Consider the following 19,983-nt stretch of genomic DNA (forward strand, 5'->3'; position numbering starts at 1 on the left):
TGCTCTTTTTGATATATATTAATGACCTGGTGTTTGGTATACAGGGTGTAATTCCAAAGTTAGCAGATAACATGAAACTTGAAAATGTAGTAAACAATGGGGAGGATAGGACATAGGTTGAAATGAGTAGATGTGTGGTGGATGCAACTTAATACAGAGTACTGTCTGAAGTGTTGCATTTTGGTAGGAAGAATGAGGAGAGGCAATGCAAGCTAAATGGTACAATTTTAAAGAGGGTACAGGAACAGAGAGAGCTGTGGGTGTCTGTACACAAATCTTTGAAGGTGGCAGGACAAATTAAGAAGGCTGTTTCAAAAAACCATATCGGAACCTAGGCTTTATAAATAGAGGCAAAGAGTACAAAAGCAAGAATGTTATGCTAATCCTTTGTAAAACACTGATTAGGTACTAGCTGATGTATTGTGTCCAACTCTGGGTGTCATATTTCAGGAAGGATGCCAAGGTCTTGGACAGTCAGCAGAAGAGATTTACTAGAATGGTACCAGGGAGGAGGGACTTCAGTTGCATGGTGAGATTAGACAAGCTGGAGTTGTTCTCCTTGGAGCAGGAAAGGTTAAGAGGAGATTTGATAGAGGGGTTCAAAATCATGAATGGTTTTGATGGGGTAAGTAAAGGGAAACTGTTTCCAGTGGCAGAATGGTTAGTAACCAGAGGACATAAATTTAAGATGAGCTGGCGGGCAGCCATAAAGACAGGGCTAAATTGTGGCGAGTCGAAGAGACTTAGTAGTTGGCAGGAAAAAAGACAGAGGCGCAAGGGGAGAGCCAACTGTGCAACAGCCCCAACAAACAAATTTCTCTGCAGCACCTGTGGAAGAGCCTGTCACTCCAGAATTGGCCTTTATAGCCACTCCAGGCGCTGCTTCACAAACCACTGACCACCTCCAGGCGCGTATCCATTGTCTCTCGAGATAAGGAGGCCCAAAAGAAAGAATTTAAGATATTTGGCAAAAGAACCAGAGGTGACATGAGAGAATTTTTTTATGCAGCAAGTTATGATGTAGAATGCACAGCCTGCAAGGATGCAGGAAGAAAATTCAAGAGAAACTTTCAAAAGGGAGTTGGATAAATGTCCCTCTGGTAAGCAGGATGTACCCGTTCCCCCCACACTGGGAATAAAGTGTACCCGGGAGAGCGGTGCCCTGGGAATCTTTCATAGAATTGTTAGTTAATTGTGTGATTTGCGCTGATGCTCAGTTTTGCTGTGTGCTTCTTGCAGTATCTGCAGTTTAAGCTGGCTGAAATGGCGACTGGACTGGTGGCAGCTCGCTTGATGGTGCGCAATGCCGCTGCGGCGCTCCAGGAGGGCCGGCAGGACGCAGTGGCCCTATGTGCAATGGCCAAACTCTTTGCAACTGATGAATGTTTTACGGTAAGTCTCAAGTATCCTGTCAGCTCACCTAGTCAGAGTAACAAAGGAGAAGAGGGTTAAACATTGTGCTGGCTGTACAGCCTGTATACATGAGCTAACTCCAGGCCTCAGGACTGCATCAACCTTCTGTTTGCTTCTTTAATGTCCCAGAGAGATGTTTAAAATTCTGAGGGGTTCAGTAAGATGAGTAGGAGAGGGCTAAGGCTGCTTTCTGCGGTTGGGAGGGAGGTCAGTGACGCTGGTTTTAAATTGTCGTTGAGAGTGAGGAGAGAGGTGTTAGGAGAAATTTCTTTATGCCGAGAGCAGTTGGAGTTTGAAATGCTTGGCAACAGGGAGCAATTGAGGCAAAGAGCAGACCATCTTTTAAGGGAAATTTAGATAACTGTTTGAAGCAGAGGTAGGTATAGGGCTGTGGGGAGAGCACAGTGCACGGTGATTCATTTTGGATTGCCTAATAAAGAGACAGCACAGGCACAATGGGCCTCCTCCTGTGCTGTAAACCTGGACAATTATAGATTCATTTCATTCTGAGAAGTAATTTGTTAAGCATTCATCAAACATTTATTTATTTTATTTTTTATTTAGAGATACAGCACTGAAACAGGCCCTTCAGCCCACCGAGTCTGTACCGACCATCAACCACCCATTTATACTAATCCCACATTAATCCCATATTCCTACCACATCCCCACCTTCTCTTAATTCCCCTACCACCTACCTAAACTAGGGACAATTTTTATAATTCATTTTTTATAATTTTAGGGCGGCACAGTAGCGCAGTGGTTAGCACCGCAGCCTCACAGCTCCAGGGACCCGGGTTCGATTCTGGGTACTGCCTCTGTGGAGTTTGCAAGTTCTCCCTGTGACCGCGTGGGTTTTTGCCGGGTGCTCCGGTTTCCTCCCACAGCCAAAGACTTGCAGGTGATAGGTAAATTGGCCATATTAACTTGCCCCTAGGTGATAGGGAATATGGGATTACTGTAGGGTTAGCATAAATGGGTGGTTGTTGGTCGGCACAGACTCGGTGGGCCGAAGGGCCTGTTTCAGTGCTGTATCTCTAAATAAAATAAAAATAAAATAAAATAATGGCCAATTTACCTATCAACCTGCAAGTCTTTGGCTGTGGGAGGAAACCGGAGTACCCGGCGAAAACCCACGCGGTCACAGGGAGAACATGCAAACTCCGCACAGGCAGTACCCAGAATTGAACCCGGGTCGCTGGAGTTGTGAGGTTGCGGTGTTAACCACTGCGCCACTGTGCCGCACATTGGAGTAGCACAATCCAGTTAGCACACAACTGAAAGTGCCATAGCCACGTAGATAAGCTTCTCCACACCTAGTATCCCAGTCCTGTTCTATGTAAAGTCCTAGGACTTGTGTCATTGTTGCAGTTTGTCCCCAGCTAAAAAAAAAGGTCATATCACACATATCATTATATCAGGGGAATCTCGCATTGTGTTCTCAAGAGTAAGTTAAATTACGTAGTCCTATTATAGTTATTCCCTATTTCCAAACTGGCCATTCCAAATTTTCTTTTTCAAGACTCTTAACTTCAGTTGGTTGTGGAGCCAGCACATGTGCCAGTGATGTTTGTAGTAGGACATGCATACAAATAAAACTGAATAATTTACACCAAATCAATACTGCTGGCCTGAAGCATTGTTTGGCAACAGCCATCGACCAGCCGCATTTGTCTAGATGGCCATATGAGGCAAGTAAATCAGTAAAACCAAAGTGCAAGCCCGACCTGAGCTCAGGGTGTGTGCCAACAGGAGTAGGCCATTCAGCCTCTCGAGCTTGGTTCAATTTTGCCACTGGCACTGACCCATTCAACATATCAAAGTTGCAAAAAAGCAAACTAAGTCCTTCTCCACTTGGGACAGTCAACCACAAAATACTATTAAAGACTATAAATGGCATTGAATATTTAATAGCTTATTCACCACAAGTGATGGGCACCATAAATGCATAAAATCCTCAGATTTGGGTTCTCAAATAAAATCTGTAAACAGTGGTTTGTCTGTGTGACTCTTCAGTATTGGGAGGAAAGCCAAGGTATGATAAAACATGGCCAGTCCATGTGAGCCATAGTTCTCCATATATATGGCTACTTAGTGATTCAGCATTGCCAAATAATCTCCAGTGCCAGTTGATGCCAAAGATTCAATGGTGCTGCTTTTAATGGGGAGTTGACTGTATGTATCCATAGCAAATATTATATACCATAGTCAGTATGCACCAGTCCTTCCAGGAGGGGGCTTTCAGCTTCACAGTGTGGAGCCATCCTGAACTCATCAACATTCTGTGAAAAGAATTCCAGTCATGCTCAGAACAGTGTTCCAGGCACAGACCAACACTGGGTTCATATCAGACTAAACGCCCACAAGAATCATTCAGTCCCAAACCAAATACAAATATTGCTTCTGGAAGAGTACTGGGATGATCACCAAATTAACTGGAGACAGTATCATAAAGCCAATTTGGATACCTCCAAGCCCCTGTTGGGGAAAGAAGCAACTAGAGATACAACTGCATGGAAATAATCTCCATCAGAACTTTATACTCTGGCAATTCCTCTCTCGGAACATTGAATCTTAGAAGGCAGAGTGGAAGAAGGTAATTTTACTTTGCATTCCCTCCAGGTGAATATACATGAACAGGCAGCAAAAGGCTGAGACTAGATGGGGAGTCCAACACTCCCAACATACTCCATCTATTCCCCAAAACCCCAGTGTTACATCACAACAAGACACTTTATTGAGCACAGATCAGAAACCAGTATCAGGCTGGTCTTCATTCATGGGAGACCTGACTGGTACCTTGTTGCCTATTCCATGCTCAGCTGATAGCTCTGACAATGCAGTAACCAGAACCATAGTTTGGGCTGCAACAGATCTGAAGATGAACTTTAATCATTGCATGCCCTTTTTGCCCTCTCCTAAATCTTTAGGGCTTAATTTTGTTCTTATATTGCTTGAGTGACACCAGCCAACAGTGTATTGACCACGATATGAGAAGTTTCCAGAAAGACTCAAGTCTTCATTTTGTAAAATATGGAAAATGTTTTTGTTTTGGTATACTGGCCATCAACAGTGTCACACCCAATAAATGTAGGCTCACCAGTAGTGTCGAACCTAATATATACAGGCCAACTAGTAATCACACCCAATAAGTACAGACCCATCCTTCGAGTCAAACACAATAAATATTGGCCTGTTAGTAGAGTGACACCCAATAAATACAGGCACATCAACAGTGTCAAAACTATTTGCTCCTGAACAGTCATTTGTGTGCCAGGGTTCATATGGAATGCTCACCTGTTATTGCCAAAATACAATATAAACTGCTACAAGATCTGGGAAGCTAATCTCAAGGCTATTTAATTTCTTGACCAAAAAACTTCCTTTAGGTAGGGTGTGTCCTTGATAGAAAATGTACAGGAAGGAATTTGTGATAGTCCCAAATCTCTGAGTCATAGAACCATTTACAGCCATTCAGCCCGTCAAATCCATGCCAACGCTTCATAGAGCAATCCAGGCAATCCCATTCCCCCACTCTAGCCCCATAGCCCTGTAAGTTTATTTCCTTCAAGTGTCCATCCAAACTCCTTTTGAACTCATTGCTTGTGTCTGCCTCCACCACCCTCATAGGCAGCGAGTTCCAATTCATTACCACTCGCTGTGTAAAAAAGTTCTTCCTCACATCCTCTTTGCATCTCTTGCCCAAAACTTTAAATCTGTGTCCCCTAGTCCTTGCACCATCAGCTAACAGTAACTGTTTTTCTTTGTCGAGCTTATCCAAACCTGTCATAATCTTGTACACCTCTATCTAAGCTCCCTGCATGCTCCTTTGCTCCAAGGAGAACAACCTCAGCTTCTCCAACCTAACCTTGTAAATAAAATCCCTCATCCCTGGAACGATTTTGGTAAACCTCCTCCGCACCCTCTCAAGGACCCTCACATCCTTCCTAAGGTGTGGTGACTAGAACTGGATGCAGTACTCTAGTTGTGGCCTAACCAGAGCTTTATCAGGGTTCAGCATAACTTAGCTGCTTTTGTACTCAATACCTCTGTTTATGAAGCTCAAGATCCCATATGCTTTGCTGACCACTCTCTCCTGCCATCTTGAAAGATCTATGCACATTCACCCCCTCTGTTCCTGCACACATTTAGAACTGTGCCATTGAGTCTGTATTGTTTCTCCTTATCCTTTTCTGCCAAAACACATCACCTCACACTTGTCTGTATTTAATTCCATTTGCCACTTGTCTGCCCATTCTGCTAGCCTATCTAAGTCTTGTTGTAGTCAGTTTCTATGATCCTGTTTGCCACTCCTCCAAGTTTGGTATCATTGGCAAATTTTGAAATGTTACTCTGTATTCTAATATCCAAGTCCTTTATATATATCAAAAAAATAGTGGTCCTAGCACTGACCTTTGGGGAACATCACAGTCTACTATCTTTCAGTCTGAAAAATAACCATTTACCATGACTTGCTGTTTTCTGTCTTAAGCCAGTTTTTGCTCCAAGCTGATGCTGACCCTCCTTCCATGAACCTCAATTTTGTTAACCAGCCTGTTATGTGATACTTTGTCAAACGCTTTCATAAAATCTAAATAGACAACGTCCATTGCATTCCCTTCATCAACTTTCTCTGTTATTTGATCAAAAAATTCAATTAGATTAGTCAAGAAAGGATTTGCCTTTCACAAATCTGTGCTGCCTCTCTTTAATTTGCTCAAACCTGTCCAAGTGCCTGTTGATTTTGTCCCTGATTATTGTTTCTAAAATATCACCTACCGCTGATGCCAAACTGACTGGTCTGCAGTTACTACGACTACCTTTACACCCTTTCTTGAATAAGGGTGTCACATTTGCCACTCTGCAATCCTCTGGCACTTCTCCCATATCTAGGGAAGATTGGAAGATTATGGTAAGCCCTTCCACTATTACCAGCCCCACTTCCTTTAGCAACCTGGGATGCCACTCTAAGCCTAGCCAGTCTTTCCAGTACCTCCTGCCTCTCAGTTTTCACCCCATCCATTACCTCTACCATCTCCGCTTCGATCTATATTTTGTCAGCATCCTCTTCCTTAGTAAACACTGATACAAAGCATTCCTTATGTATTCTAGCCTTGCCTTGTGTCTCTAAGCGTATATCACCCTCTTTGTCCCTAATCGGCCCCACCCCACCCCTTACTACCCATTTACTATTTACATGCCAGTAGAAGATTTTTGGGTTCCCTGACTGTCATTCTATTCTCATATTCTCTCTTTACCAATCTTATTTTCCTCTTCACTTGCCCTCGCAACTTATTGTATTTGACCTGGTTCTTACTTGAAGAATTCATCTGACATGCATCATACACCTTTTTCTATTTCTTCATATTCTCTATCTCCCTCGTCATCCAAAGAGCCCTGGCTTTGGTTCCCCTACCTTTCGCCCTTTTTGGAATGTGCCTAGCCTGTACTTGAAGCATCTTCTCAATGATATTGTGTTGCCATGTGTCTACCTGTGCCCTCAACTCATCGGCTTTACTTACTATACTCCTTGCATTTAAATAAGTCCCTTTTAACACTGCCAAATTCCTGTGCTGCACACTTTTTAACCTTTGCTTCTTCTGTCTACCAGAGTCACGATAATTTTCTGCTTCCTGTTTCCTGCCCTGAAATTGTCTTGTCTGAAACTGCCCTCAGGTTTCCATCCCCCTGCCAAACTAGTTTAAACCATCCCCAACAGCACTGGCAAACCTTCCTGCAAGGATATTTGTCCCAGTCCTGTTCAGTGTAGACCACCATCCATTTTAATGGGAGTTGCTGGTAAGGCCAGCATTTATTGTCCATTCTTAATTTCATTTGAGAAGGTGGTGGTGAGCCATCTTCTTGAACTGTTGCAGTCCACGATGGGGAAGGTACTCCCACAGTGCTGTTAGGTAGGATATACCAGGATTTTGACCCAGTGACGAAGAAGGAACAGCGACATATTTCTAAGTCAGGATGGTATGCGGCCGTGGTGGATGGAGTGAATGTTTCAGGTGGTGATAAGGATGCCAATCAAACAAGCTGCTTTGCCCTGGGTTGGTGTCGAACTTCTTCAGTGTTGTTGGAGCTGCACTCATCCAGGCAAGCGGGGATTATTCCATCACACTCTTGACTTATGCCTTATAGATGGCAGAATTCTTTGGACAGTCAGGAGGTCACAGAATTCCCAGCCTCTGACCTGCGCTTGTTACCTCAGTGTTCATGTGGCTGGTCCAGTTAAGTTTCTGGTCAATGATAACCCCCAGGATGTTGATGGTGGGGGATTCATCAATGATAATGCAATTCAATGTCAAAGGAGGTGGTTAGACTCTGTCTTGTTGGAGATCGTCATTGCCTGGCACGAATGTTACTTGCCACTTATCAACCTAAGCCAGAATGTTGTCAAGGTCTTGCTGCATGCAGGGACAAACTACTTTATTATCTGAGGAGTTGCGTATGGAACTGAACACTGCAATCATCCCCACTTCTGACATTATGTTACTGACATTATGTTACAGAGGAGGTCATTGATCAAGCAGCTGAAGATTGTTTGGCATAGAACACTGAGGAACTCTTGCAGCGATGTCCTATCTAAGACAATTGGCCTCCAACAACCTAAACTATCTTCTTTGATCTTGGTATGAGTCCAGACAGTGGAGAGTTTTCCTCCTGATTCCCATTGACTCAAATTTTACTAGGGCTCCTAGATGCCACATGCATTCAAATGCTGCCTTGATGTCAAGGGCTGTTACTTTCACCTCACCTCTGGAATTCAGTTCTTTTGTCTATGTTTGGACCAAGGCTGTGATGAAGTCTGGAGCTGAGTGGTCCTGGCGAAACCCAAACTGAGCATCGATGAGCAGGTTATTGCTGAGTAAGTGTCACCTGATAACACTGTCAACGACATCTTTCATCACTTCACTGATGATTAAGACTAGACTAATGCAGCAGTAATTGTCTGGATTGGATTTGTCCTGCTTGCTGTGCACAGGACATACCTGGACAATTTTCCACTTACTCAGGTAAATGCCAGTGTTGTAGCTGTATTGGAACAGTTTGACTAGGGGCATGGCTAGTTCTGGGGCACAAGTCATCAACACCACAGCTGGGATGTTGTCGGGCTCATTGCCTTTATCCAGTCTGTTCAGATGTTTCTTCATATCACATGGAGCAAATCAAATTGGCTGAAGACTGGCTTCTGTGATGATTGGGTTCTCAGGAGGAGGCCGAGATGGATCATCCACATTGCATTTCTGACTGAAAATCGTTGCAATCGCTTCAGCCTTGTCTTTTTCACTCAGGTGCTGGGCTCTGCCATTATTGACAATGGGCATGGTCATGGAGCCTCCTCCAGAACTTCAGGTTCTGATGAAGGGTCACTGACCTGAAACAGTAACTCTGCTTCTCTCTCCACAGATGCTGCCAGATCTGCTGAGTATTTCCAGCATTTCTTGTTTTTATTTCATATTTCCAGCATCTGCAGTATTTTGCTTTTATATTAATCTATAAAATAAACTTTATTTCTCAAACAGATCTGTAATCAGGCACTGCAGATGCACGGTGGCTATGGCTATCTAAAGGACTATGCTGTACAGCAGTTTGTTCGAGATATTAGGGTGCATCAGATCCTAGAGGGTAAGTATTTACTACAATTTATAGAATGACACAGCACGTTAGGCCCTTGGCCCATTGTGTCTTTGCAGGCTCTTTTAAAGAGCTATCCAATTTTCCTGAAAATTTTTCCCTTCAAGTCATAGCATCATTACAACAGAAGGAGGCCATTTGGCCCATCGAGTCCACACAGCCTCTCTGTCGAGCAATCCAGTCAGTCCAATTCCCCCACTCTTTCCCCATGGTTCTGCAAGTTTATTTCCCTCAAGCGTCTATCCCATTTCCTTTTGAAATTGTTGATTGTTTCTGCTTCCAGCACCCTTGTAGGCAGCGAGTTCCAGGTCATTACCACTTGCTGTGCAAACAAGTTCTTCATCATCACCCCCCCACCCCGGTATCTCTTGCCCAAAGCCTTAAATTTGTTTCCCCTGATCCATGTACCATCAGCTAATGGGAACAGCTTTTCTTTCTCTACCTTATCTAAACCTATCATAATTTTGTACATCTCTATCAAATCTGCCCTCAATCTCCTTTGCTCCAAGCAGAACAACCCAGTGTCTCCAAGCTAACCTTGTAGCTAAAATCCCTCATCCCTGGAACCATTCTGGTAAATCTCCTCTGCACCCTCTCAAGGACCCTCACATCCTTCCTAAAGTGTGGTGACCAGAACAGGACACAACATTCCAGTTGTGGCCGAACCAGAGCTTTATCAAGTTTCAGTACAACTTCCCTGCTTTTGTGCTCAATTCCTCTACTCATAAAGCCCAAGATCCCAATGCTTTGCTAACTACTCTTTCAATATGTCCTGCCACCTTCAAAGATCAAGAACCACCAGGTCCCTCTGTCCCTGCACACTCTTTGGAACTGTGTCCTTAAGTATATATTCTTATCCCTCCTGCCAAAATGCATCACCTCACATTTCAAATTCCATTTGCTACTTTCTGTCATTCTGCTAGCCTATCTATGTCCTGTTGCAGTCTACTGATATCCTCACTGTTTGCCACTCTTCTAGGTTTATCATTGGCAAATTTTGAAATTTTACTCCATTCCAATATCCAAGTCCTTTATGTATATCAGAAAAAGCAGTGGTCCTAGCACTGACCCTTGGGGAACACCACTGTCTGCCATCTTCCAGTCTGAAAAACAACCATTTACCGCAACTTCTTGTTTTCTGTCCTTAAGCCATTTTGTTTTATCCAGGGGGGTACTGACCACCTTATTCCATGAGGCACAATTTTGTTAGTCAGCTTTTTATGTGGTACTGTGTCAAACATTTTCTTAAAATCCATGTAGACAACATTCACTGCATTCCCTTCATCAACCTTCTCTATTACTTCATCAAAAAATGCAATTAGATTAGTCAAACACTGTGCTGGCTCTCTTTTATTAACTCAAACCTCTTCAAGTGCCTGTTAATTTTTTCGCTGATCATTGCTCCTAAAACTTTATCCACCACTGATGTTAAACTGACCAGCCTGTAATTCCTAGGAATGTCCTTACACCCTTTCTTGAAAAAGAGTTTCACATTTTCCACTTTCCAATCTTCTGGCACCTTCCCTAAAACTGTGGAAAATTGAAAGATTATGGCACGCCCTTCCACTATCTCAGTCCCCACTTCCCTTAGTAACCTGTGATGCAAGCCATCCGGACCAGACGACTTATCCACCTAAGTATAGCCAGCCTTTCCAGTACATCCTGCCTATCCGTTTTCACCCCATCCATTACCTCTACTATCTCCGCTTCTGCTGATATTTTGTCAGCATCTTCTTAGTAAATACTGATACAAAGTACTCTTAAGAATTCTAGCTTTGTCCAGCGTCTCTAAGCACATATCACCCTCTTTGCCACTACTCGGCCTCACCCCCACTGTTACTACCCGCTTACCATTTGCGTGCCGATCTAAGATTTTTGGGTTCCCTTTTATATTAACTGCTATTCTATTCTCATATTCTCTGTTTGCCAGGCTTATTTTCCTTTTCACCTCCCCATTCAACTTATTGTCTTTGGTCTGGTTCTCACTTGAAGAATTCATCTGACATGCATCATGCCGTTTTTTTTTTAGTTTCATCATATTCTCTAACTCCCTTATCATCCAAGGAGCCCTGGCTTTAGTTCCCCTACCTTTCTCTCTTATTGGAATGTATCTAGCCTGTACCTGAAACATCATCTCCTTAAAGATTCGCCATTGTTCTGTTACAAGAAGTAACAGTTTGAAAGTTATGTTGAATCTATTTCCACCACCCTTTCAGGCAGTGCATTCCAGATTATAGCAATTCACTGTAAAAAAAAAAAAATCTCCTTATCTCACCTCTGGTTCTTTTGCCAATTATCTTTCATTTGTGCCCTCTGATTACCTGCCCTTCCACCACAGGAGACAGTTTCTCTTTAATTATTCTATCAAAACCCTTCATGATTTGGAATTTATGATTTTTGAATTTTGATTTATGTATACACACCCCAAGGTGTCTCTGTTTCTGCACCCTTTTTAAAATTGTACAGACATATCCAGGACAGTCATATGGGACAAAACCATATGCTTTTGAGCATGTGTCATCCATAATATAAGAACATGCGAGAGAAAAGACATCAGGCCTGTTCCGTTCAAGTGATGGTCCAATTTTGCATACTGACCCAAATTCCCTTCCTGCCCACAGCACCAAAACAACCTAACCAAAGTCATGTACAGTATTCTCTGTGAATGGGACCCAAACCCTAACTCCTTCACCTTTCTGGCACATCAACCACACAGTCCTCTTCCAGCGCCTTGCTGCCATGGTCTAGCTTAGTGCTTTGTTCCACTCTCATGTATTGATGCTAATAAGCAGAGCATCTCCAGCAATGCCTTCTGTTATCAACCCTGCATAGTCACCTCCACAATCCTGCATCAATCCCTTGCCATGGGGTTCAAGATCATATGTCTGCCATAATACCCAGATCTACCTCTCCACTGCCTGTCTTAATTCCTCCCCCAATTGCTTTTGTCTGCCATTCAATCTCAGATGAGTCTGTAACTTTCTCCAGCTAAATATTAGAACGACTAGGGCCATCTTTCTTGTCTCCACCCCATCCCCCAGCAAACTCCATATCCTCAGCGAAAGTTCTACATTGCTGTCTGGCTAACCAACATGCTAGCAACCCATGTATCCTGGTCGAACAGCTGAGCGGCAGACTGCATGTCTGGTCCCTCACAAAGATTAGCTACTTTTTCGTCTGTCCCCAGCTCAGCCCAGCTGCAACTGAAACCCTCATCCAAGCCTTTGTTGCCTTCAGACTCGATTGCTCCAAAGCTTTCCTTCCTGGCCTCCCATTCTCCACCTTCAATAAACTTCAACTTAACCAACTTTGTTGCCTGTATCCTGTCCCACACCATGTCTCACTCACCCATCACACATGTTCTCACTGACCAATGTTGGTCCCTAATCCTTTAATACTTAAATTTTAAAATATGACCTCAGGCTTCCCTATCTCTGTAGCCTCCTCCTGTGTTACAAGTTCCCAAACCCAAAGTCCTTTCCTCAGACCATCTTTAGAGGCTGTGCAGTCAGCCACCAAGGTCCCATTCTTTGGGATTTCCTTCCCATGCTGCTCTGTTTCTCTGTCTCTTCGCCTCCTTTAAAGCCCTCCTCTTTGACAAGCCTTTGATAACCCCTCACAGTAGCGCAGTGGTTAGCACTGCAGCCTCACAGCTCCAACGACCTGGGTTCGGTTCTGGGTACTGCCTGTGCGGAGTTTGCAAGTTCTCCCTGTGACTGCGTGGGTTTCCACCGGGTGCTCCAGTTTCCTCCCACAGCCAAAGACTTGCGGGTTGATAGGTAAATTGGCTATTGTAAATTGCCCCTAGTGTAGGTAGGAGAATTGAAGGAAGGTGGGGATGTGGTAGGGAATATGGGATTAATGTAGGATTAGTATAAATGGGTGGTTGATGGTCAGCACAGACTCGGTGGGCCGAAGGGCCTGTTTCAGTGCTGTATCTCTATAATCTCTACATTTTTGACTCGGGAACTCTTTTCCTTATGCCTCTGTGACATGCACTGGGATGTTTGTGTTAAAGGCATTATATGAACACACATTATTGACCATCCTCTAGCAAGAGGTGAAAAAAAAATCAACCAATTCAGGAAATTCCTCTCTCACTCCGTAGGGCAAGCAAGCTGCCGAAGAAGTTGGTGTCCCTTGACTCATCACAGGTTCAACTAACTAGCAACCTAACCCAAAAGCTGAAAATTCCCTCTCTGTTAGGAATTTTGCAAGGGAAAATACAGTTAACTGTGTGATATGATGGAAATGTTGAAATAATGAAAGGATGGGGTCAAGCAGACTGTTTGCAGTAGTTGAGCGGTCAAGAACGAGGGACCAAAGATACAAGAATATATGTGAGATTGAGAACAGAGAACAAGAGAAACCTCTTTTCACAGAGCGTTGAGAGTTGAATTGACTTCTAAGAAATATTGTGTACTTCTTTCTATAGTGGGGTTTGTAGAATCATATTATAGAATGATAGAGGACAAAAGGAGGCCATTCAGCCCATTGTGCCAGCTCTTTGGCATGACGATCCAATTAGTCTCATTGCCTTTCTTTTTCCCCATTGCCCTGTAAAGATCTTCACTTCAAGTATTTATCCAATTTTCATTTGAAATTTGCTCTTGAATCTGCTTCCACCACCCTTTCAGGTAGTGCATTCCAGATCTTATTGCACTGGAAAATTTGTTTTCTCATATTACCTCTGGTTCTTTTGCCAATCTACTTAAATCTGTGTGCTCTATTTCTGACCCTTCTGCTACTGGATTTCTGATTTCCTCTATCAAAACTGTTCATGTTTTTGAATACCTCTATCAAATTTCACCTGTGCTCTAAGGAGAACAATCACAGTTTCTCCAGTCCTTCCCCATAACTGAAGTCCCTCATCCCTGGTACCATTCTATAAACTTTCCACTGCACCCTCTCTAAGGCCTTGGCATCCTTCCTAAAATATTGTTCAGAATTAGCTGCAGTACTCCAGCTGGAGCCTACCCAGTGTTTTTTTTTAAACTTTAGCATCACTTTCTTGCTTTCATATTTGGTGTCTCTATTAATAAAGACAGAAATCCCACTGCTTTATCAGCCCTCTCAACTTGTCCTGCCACTCTCAAAGATTTGTGGACAGGTCACTCTGCACCCCCTTTAAAATTGTAACATCTATTTTGTATTAGCGTTCCTCATACTTCTTACCAAAATGTACCACTTCACACTTCTCTGCATTAATTTCTGCCCATATATCTGCCCATTTCACCTGTCTGTCTGTATCCACCTGAAGTCTGATACTATTCTCATTGTTTACAATATTCCCAAGTTTCATGTCATCTGCAGACTTTGAAATTTTGCCCTGTGCATTCCAGGTCATTAATGTATATTAAAAAGAGCAGTGGTGCTAACAGAAACCACTGGGGAACATTACTATATACTTCCCTCCAGGTTGTAAAACAACCATTCACCACAACTCTGTTTTCTGTCCCTTAACCAATTTCATATCCATATTGTCACTATCCCTTTAATTCCATGGGCTTTAATTTTGCTATTAAGTCTATATGTGTTCAAAATCATTAGGGGTCCAGGCAGAGTAGTTAGGGCGAAACTGTACCCGTTGGCATAAGGTCGAGAACCGGAGGGCAACCATTTAAGATGATTGGCAAAAGTACCAACAGTGACATGAGGAAAGACTTTTTTACACAGTGAGTGGTTAGGATCTGGAATACACTGCCTAAGAGTGTAGTGGAGGCAGATTCAGTTGTGGCATTCAAAAGGGAATTGGATTAGTGCCTGAAGAGAAAAATAATTGCTGGGCTATGGGGAAAGGGCGGGGAAGTGGGACTAGCTGAGTTGCTCTTGCAGAGAGCCGCCACAGATACGACAGGCAGAATGGCCACCTTCTGTGCGATAATCATTCTACGCTTCTATTCTGTGTGACACTTTGTCAAATACCTTATTTACTGCTGGATACCTTATTTACTGCCAGTTACCTTATTTACTGCCAGTTATATATAACCCCACTATAGCAAAGACTACACGCAAACCAACTGTAAATAACCCATTATAGAAAGGGTATTCAACACCCAGGTGGATAAATGTGATTCTGCTTCTTATGGTTACTCGACATTCTACCCATCTCCTCCAGTATGTTCATAAAGGTCAGTGCAGCAAGCTGTTATGAATATGAATGGGGCTGATCTCAAGAGGCAGTGTTTCTGTTGTGAAGAAGTAATGTGATTTCTTTATTTCCTGTAGGTACCAATGAAGTGATGCGAATGCTTATCTCAAGGAACCTGTTCCATGACTAATTTTGCTGCGCATTAATACAGCTCTGCACTGGAGAAATTATTCATTTTATTGATTGTTTATTATGGAAAACAGTTCAATTAAGAGTTGTGCATCCACACACCAGGATTGAGCGTGAATATTTAATATCCATGAGCTAGTCTCCTGTAGAAAGACTGTTCCTACACTTCAGTGTAAGGTACCTGCCCAGAAAGATCCAAGACTGTTTTCTTCAGTTTAATTCTTCTTGGATCTGTAACTGGTGCAATTCTCATATGGTTGCAAACCCCTGTGTCGGAACACTGCACAAACACTCCAACCATAAACAAATCCTCAGTGTTTCACTGTAAACGGCCTGCCTGTCCACTGTCTCAGGACTCTCCACTGACTCACCTCGGTCCACTGTCTCCCAACTGTACCCCAAGGTCCAGCTGGACACTGAATCCTGGCAAACTGTGGAATACCGGCCATCTTGTGAAAGCCTTGGCAAGAAACTTTTGTTAACTGCAGTCATAAATATCATTAAACTGTTGTATAACCAGCCAAGAAGCTGATACATAGTCCTATTTTGTTTCAGAATTGGTTGTTACCTACAGAAGTGGACATTAGGAGGCCTAAGCATTGCTTTACAGTTCTGGTTGGGCAATAAATGCTGGCCTAGCCAGCGACGCCCACATCCCACAAATTAATAAAAAAAAACAGCTGTGGATGTCATTAGATAAAAAGAGGTCAGGAAGTTCCAGACTGGACAGAACATGTAAAAGTTGTCCATCTGTTTTTTTAACATGTGCCTAATAAAATGGATTAACACATTAAAGGGACTCACATGACCCAGTTAACCCCTCTTTAACTGGACATTGAGGCTTAAACCAAGAAAGGCGTGTTGTGTTTGTGATACTTAAGATATAAATGTTCATCCTTTGTCCCTTCCTCAGGCAGTTAAGCAAGTCTGTTGGGCTTCAGATCTTGAGTTCAGCCAGGAATGGGAGCAATGCCATGCCCCCTTCTCTCAGCAAGCAGAAATGAATAGGCAAAGAAAGTGAGGCAAAGCCAGTGCAAACTGAACAGTGTGAGTACGGTCAATTCAAGCCAGAAAGGTACAGCTTAAACAACATGATATCGGAAGTAAATTTATTAAAGATTCATTATTTAATCAACAGAGGTAAAACTTGTAGAGTGTATTGCAATATTTAATTTTCAAGTTGTATGTGAGACTTAGTCTGTAGCTAACAGTATCGAGTAACTCATGCAAGCCAAGTCAAGAAGAAAATGATTAGTAAAGGAGGAAGACAGTGGTAGCAACTCAGAAAAGTGAAGCAACCAGGAGGAAATCAGACAACTAGCACTTCAAATATTGAATGCTGTTAACATGCCAGAACTGTTAAACATGAACTGTAGCTCTAACTTTACTAAGTCTCAGAGTAATCTTAGACTCTGAGTTGTGCTGTATTTGATGCGTTCAGGCTCGAAGGGCCAAATGGCCTACTCCTACTTCTTATGTTCTATTATTTTTGCATTTCTCATAAATATTCCGACATATTTGCTCCTCTATCTTCCTCGGTGACTGGGGGTCTATAGTATACTCCCAACAGTGTGAAGATCCCTTTTCCGTTCCTCAGTTCTACCCATAAGGACTCATTTGATGATCCTCCTAGCATATCATCCCTCCACCCAGCTGTAATTGTTTATTAAACAATAATGTGGCCTCCCCTCTTTTTTATGCCCCTCTCTAGGTTGTCTGAAAACCGTGTAATCAGCTATGTTGAACTACCATTCCTGTCCTCTAAGCCATATTTCAGTAATAACTATGATATCATTCTTCCACATGTCCATCTGTGTCCTCAGCTCATCTGCCCCAATCACTAGATTCCTTGAATTAAAGTATATATCATTTAAGCACGTCCAAACTCCCCTCCCTCCTGCACCATCTCTCCAGCCACGCATTCATCCGCACGGTCCTCCTATTGCTATACTCACTGGTGCGTGGCACTGGGAGTAATCCCGAGATTACTAGCTTTGTGGTTTTGCTTATTAATTTCTTTCCTAGCTCCCTAAAGTCTGCCTGAAGGACCTCATGCGTCTTTCTACCTATGTCGTTGGTACCAATATGGACCATGACCTCTGGGCTGTTCATTCTCTCCCCTCAGAATATTCTGCAGCTGCTCAATGACATCCTTGACCCTGGCACCAGGGAGGCAACATATCATCCTGGATTGAGGTTTGTGTCTGCTAACTATTGAATCCGCTACCACTATTGATTTTCTGACCTTTCTCTTCCACCATCCTCCGCCCCTGCTTCCCCACCCCTTACAGTCGAACCATCCATGGTGCTGTGGTCTTGGCTCTGTTGTACTCCTCATTGCCCTCAGCAGTATTTGCATACTGGATAGAGAGCGGGATGCACTCAGGAATCCTGCAGTATCTGCCTGGTTCTCCTTGTCTGTCTGGCGGTCACTCATTCCCTCCCTGCCTGCACACTCTTAAGCTACAGAGTGACCGCCTTCTGAAATGTGCTATCCACATAGCTCTCAGCCTTGCAGATGCACCGCAGTGATGCCAGCTCTGCTCAAGCTCTGAAAACTGGAACTTGAGCACCTCTAACCAACGACACTTCCTGCACATGTGGTTGTCCAGGACACAAGCGTCCTGGAGTTCCCATGTGAAATAGGATATGCCTTCCACGGGACTAAGGTACCTTTCCATCCATGCCTCTATTTGTTAGATTACTATCTAAACTTACCAGAAATAAATTGAAACTGGGTCAAGAAATAGAGACCTGAATTTTAACAATCGAATGAATGACCCAACGTCAGGGGGATATGCGGGTCAGCAGCATGCTCAGGACTTCCTCTCCTATTTAGCCATGAAGAACCAATTAAGGGAGGGGGAGCCAGCCAATTAACCGTGACAGGCAGGTCGGCCATTTTTAAAGACACATGTGCAGTAGTCAGGCAGGCTGAAGACACAGGAAAACAGGAGGGGATCGACAGCAATAGAGGCAGCGGATGAATGGCTTCAGCATGACAAAGGGTCGCTCTACAATTCAGCAATGCCTCCCTGGAGGCTCTCCTGCAGGCAGTCAGAGAAAGGAGAGATGTCCTGTTTCCAGCAGACAGGAGGAGGAGGCCAGCATACCTTACCAAGAAGACATGGTGGAGGTGGCAGACATCATAAGCAGCTATGGGGTTGTTGCCGATTCCCACTTCCGTAACATCGCTCAACTTTGCCCCGTCTCAGCTCATCTGCTACTGAAACCCTAATTCATGCATTCATTACCTCTAGACTATTCCAACACACTACTAGCTGGTCTCCCACATTCCACTCTCCGTAAACATGAGGTCATCCAAAACTCTGCTGCCCATGTCTTAACTCGCACTTAGTCACATCCCCTACCACCACTATGCTCACTGACCTACACTGGCTCTCGGTCAAGCAGCGTTTTGATTTTAAAATTCTCATCCTTGTTTTCAAATCCTTCCATGGCCTTGCCCCTCCTTATCTCTGTAATCTCCTCCAGCTCCAAAAACCTCCAAGATATTGCGCTCCTCTAATTCTGGTCTCTTGTGCATCCCTGATTTTAATCTCCCCACTATTATTGGCCACACCTTCAGTTGCCTAGGCCCCAAGTTCTGAAATACCTTCCCTACACCTCTCCACCTCACTTTCCTCCTTTAAGATGCACCTTAAAGCCTACCTCTTTGACCAAGCTTTTGTCATCTGACCTAATATCTCCTTTGTGGCTCAGTGTCATGCTTTGTTTTATAATGCTCCTGTGAAGTGCCTTGGGATGTTTTATTACGTTAAAGGCACTATGTCAGGGTTGTCCAACATATGGCCCGCAAGCCAGGATCTGGCCTGCCAAAGGTTTCCATCCGGCCCACAGATATAAACTGTCCTGGGCTGTTACTCATCACAGGAGTCGGCAACGTGTCCGTACATGGACACTAATGCCCATGATAAAAAAATTTTGAAGCTTGTGACTGGTAATTTAAGTGATGAGAAATTTTCCATTGGCTTCTTCCAGACGGGCTTTTAAAATAATTGCACTGTCAGTTTCACTGCTGACAGCTGCTGGGAATGGAAACAGCAGTTTCTGAACCTTGGACAGATTCGGGGTTTTCCGTCTGGTTCCGACTTTTTTTAAAAGCCTGCTAGAAAGCTCTGAAGCTGCCCAAAGTTCGGAAACTGCTGTTCCCGCTCCCAGCACCTGTCAGCTGTGAAACTCGCACTGCAATTTTTTTAAAAACTGAGCAACTACAAAGCTGCTCTGCTGAGTGTTCCCACTCTCTGCAACTGTCAGAGAGAGTGGGGGGGAGAGAGAGAGGGCAACAACCCAGTGGGGGGACACTGAGAGAGAGAGTGATCAAGATCACTCCTGACAGTTGGACCTCTATCCGGAATACTCTGCATCACTACAAGTATGCGGGCAAATATTGGCGACTTGTGCAAGCAAAAAAAAGACAGTTATCTCACTAAATTAGTGTCCAACATAATGACGAGAAAGTAAATCAATTAATTAGTCATCTTGTTTAAAGCTTTTTCACAAAAATGGACATTTGTTGTTGTTTTGATTAATAGTAAGATAAATTTTTAATGCCTTTATCTTTCCGAAATTGTCTCACCGGCCCCCTATATAAGAGAAAAATTGTAATGTGCCTCACCCACCGCC

General features: G+C 43.5%; 1 protein-coding gene across 3 annotated transcripts in view; it reads left to right on the forward strand.

Annotated features, from left to right (window-relative positions):
• acad8 (acyl-CoA dehydrogenase family, member 8) overlaps window positions 1-16,191 on the forward strand; it is a 93,874-nt gene extending 77,683 nt beyond the window's left edge. For 2 of the 3 annotated variants that reach the window (XM_068053758.1, XM_068053757.1), the window contains 3 exons: window positions 1,240-1,392; window positions 8,945-9,047; window positions 15,285-16,191. In XM_068053758.1, the coding sequence (XP_067909859.1) occupies window positions 1,240-1,392; window positions 8,945-9,047; window positions 15,285-15,337 (309 nt within the window). In that variant the 3' untranslated portion in view covers window positions 15,338-16,191. The remainder of the gene's footprint in view (window positions 1-1,239; window positions 1,393-8,944; window positions 9,048-15,284) is intronic. The other variant, XM_068053759.1, reaches the window with a different exon arrangement.
• Window positions 16,192-19,983: the final 3,792 nt, after the last annotated feature.

The sequence above is a fragment of the Heterodontus francisci genome, chromosome 22 (genome assembly GCF_036365525.1).
Source record: "Heterodontus francisci isolate sHetFra1 chromosome 22, sHetFra1.hap1, whole genome shotgun sequence".
Lineage (NCBI taxonomy): Eukaryota > Metazoa > Chordata > Chondrichthyes > Heterodontiformes > Heterodontidae > Heterodontus > Heterodontus francisci.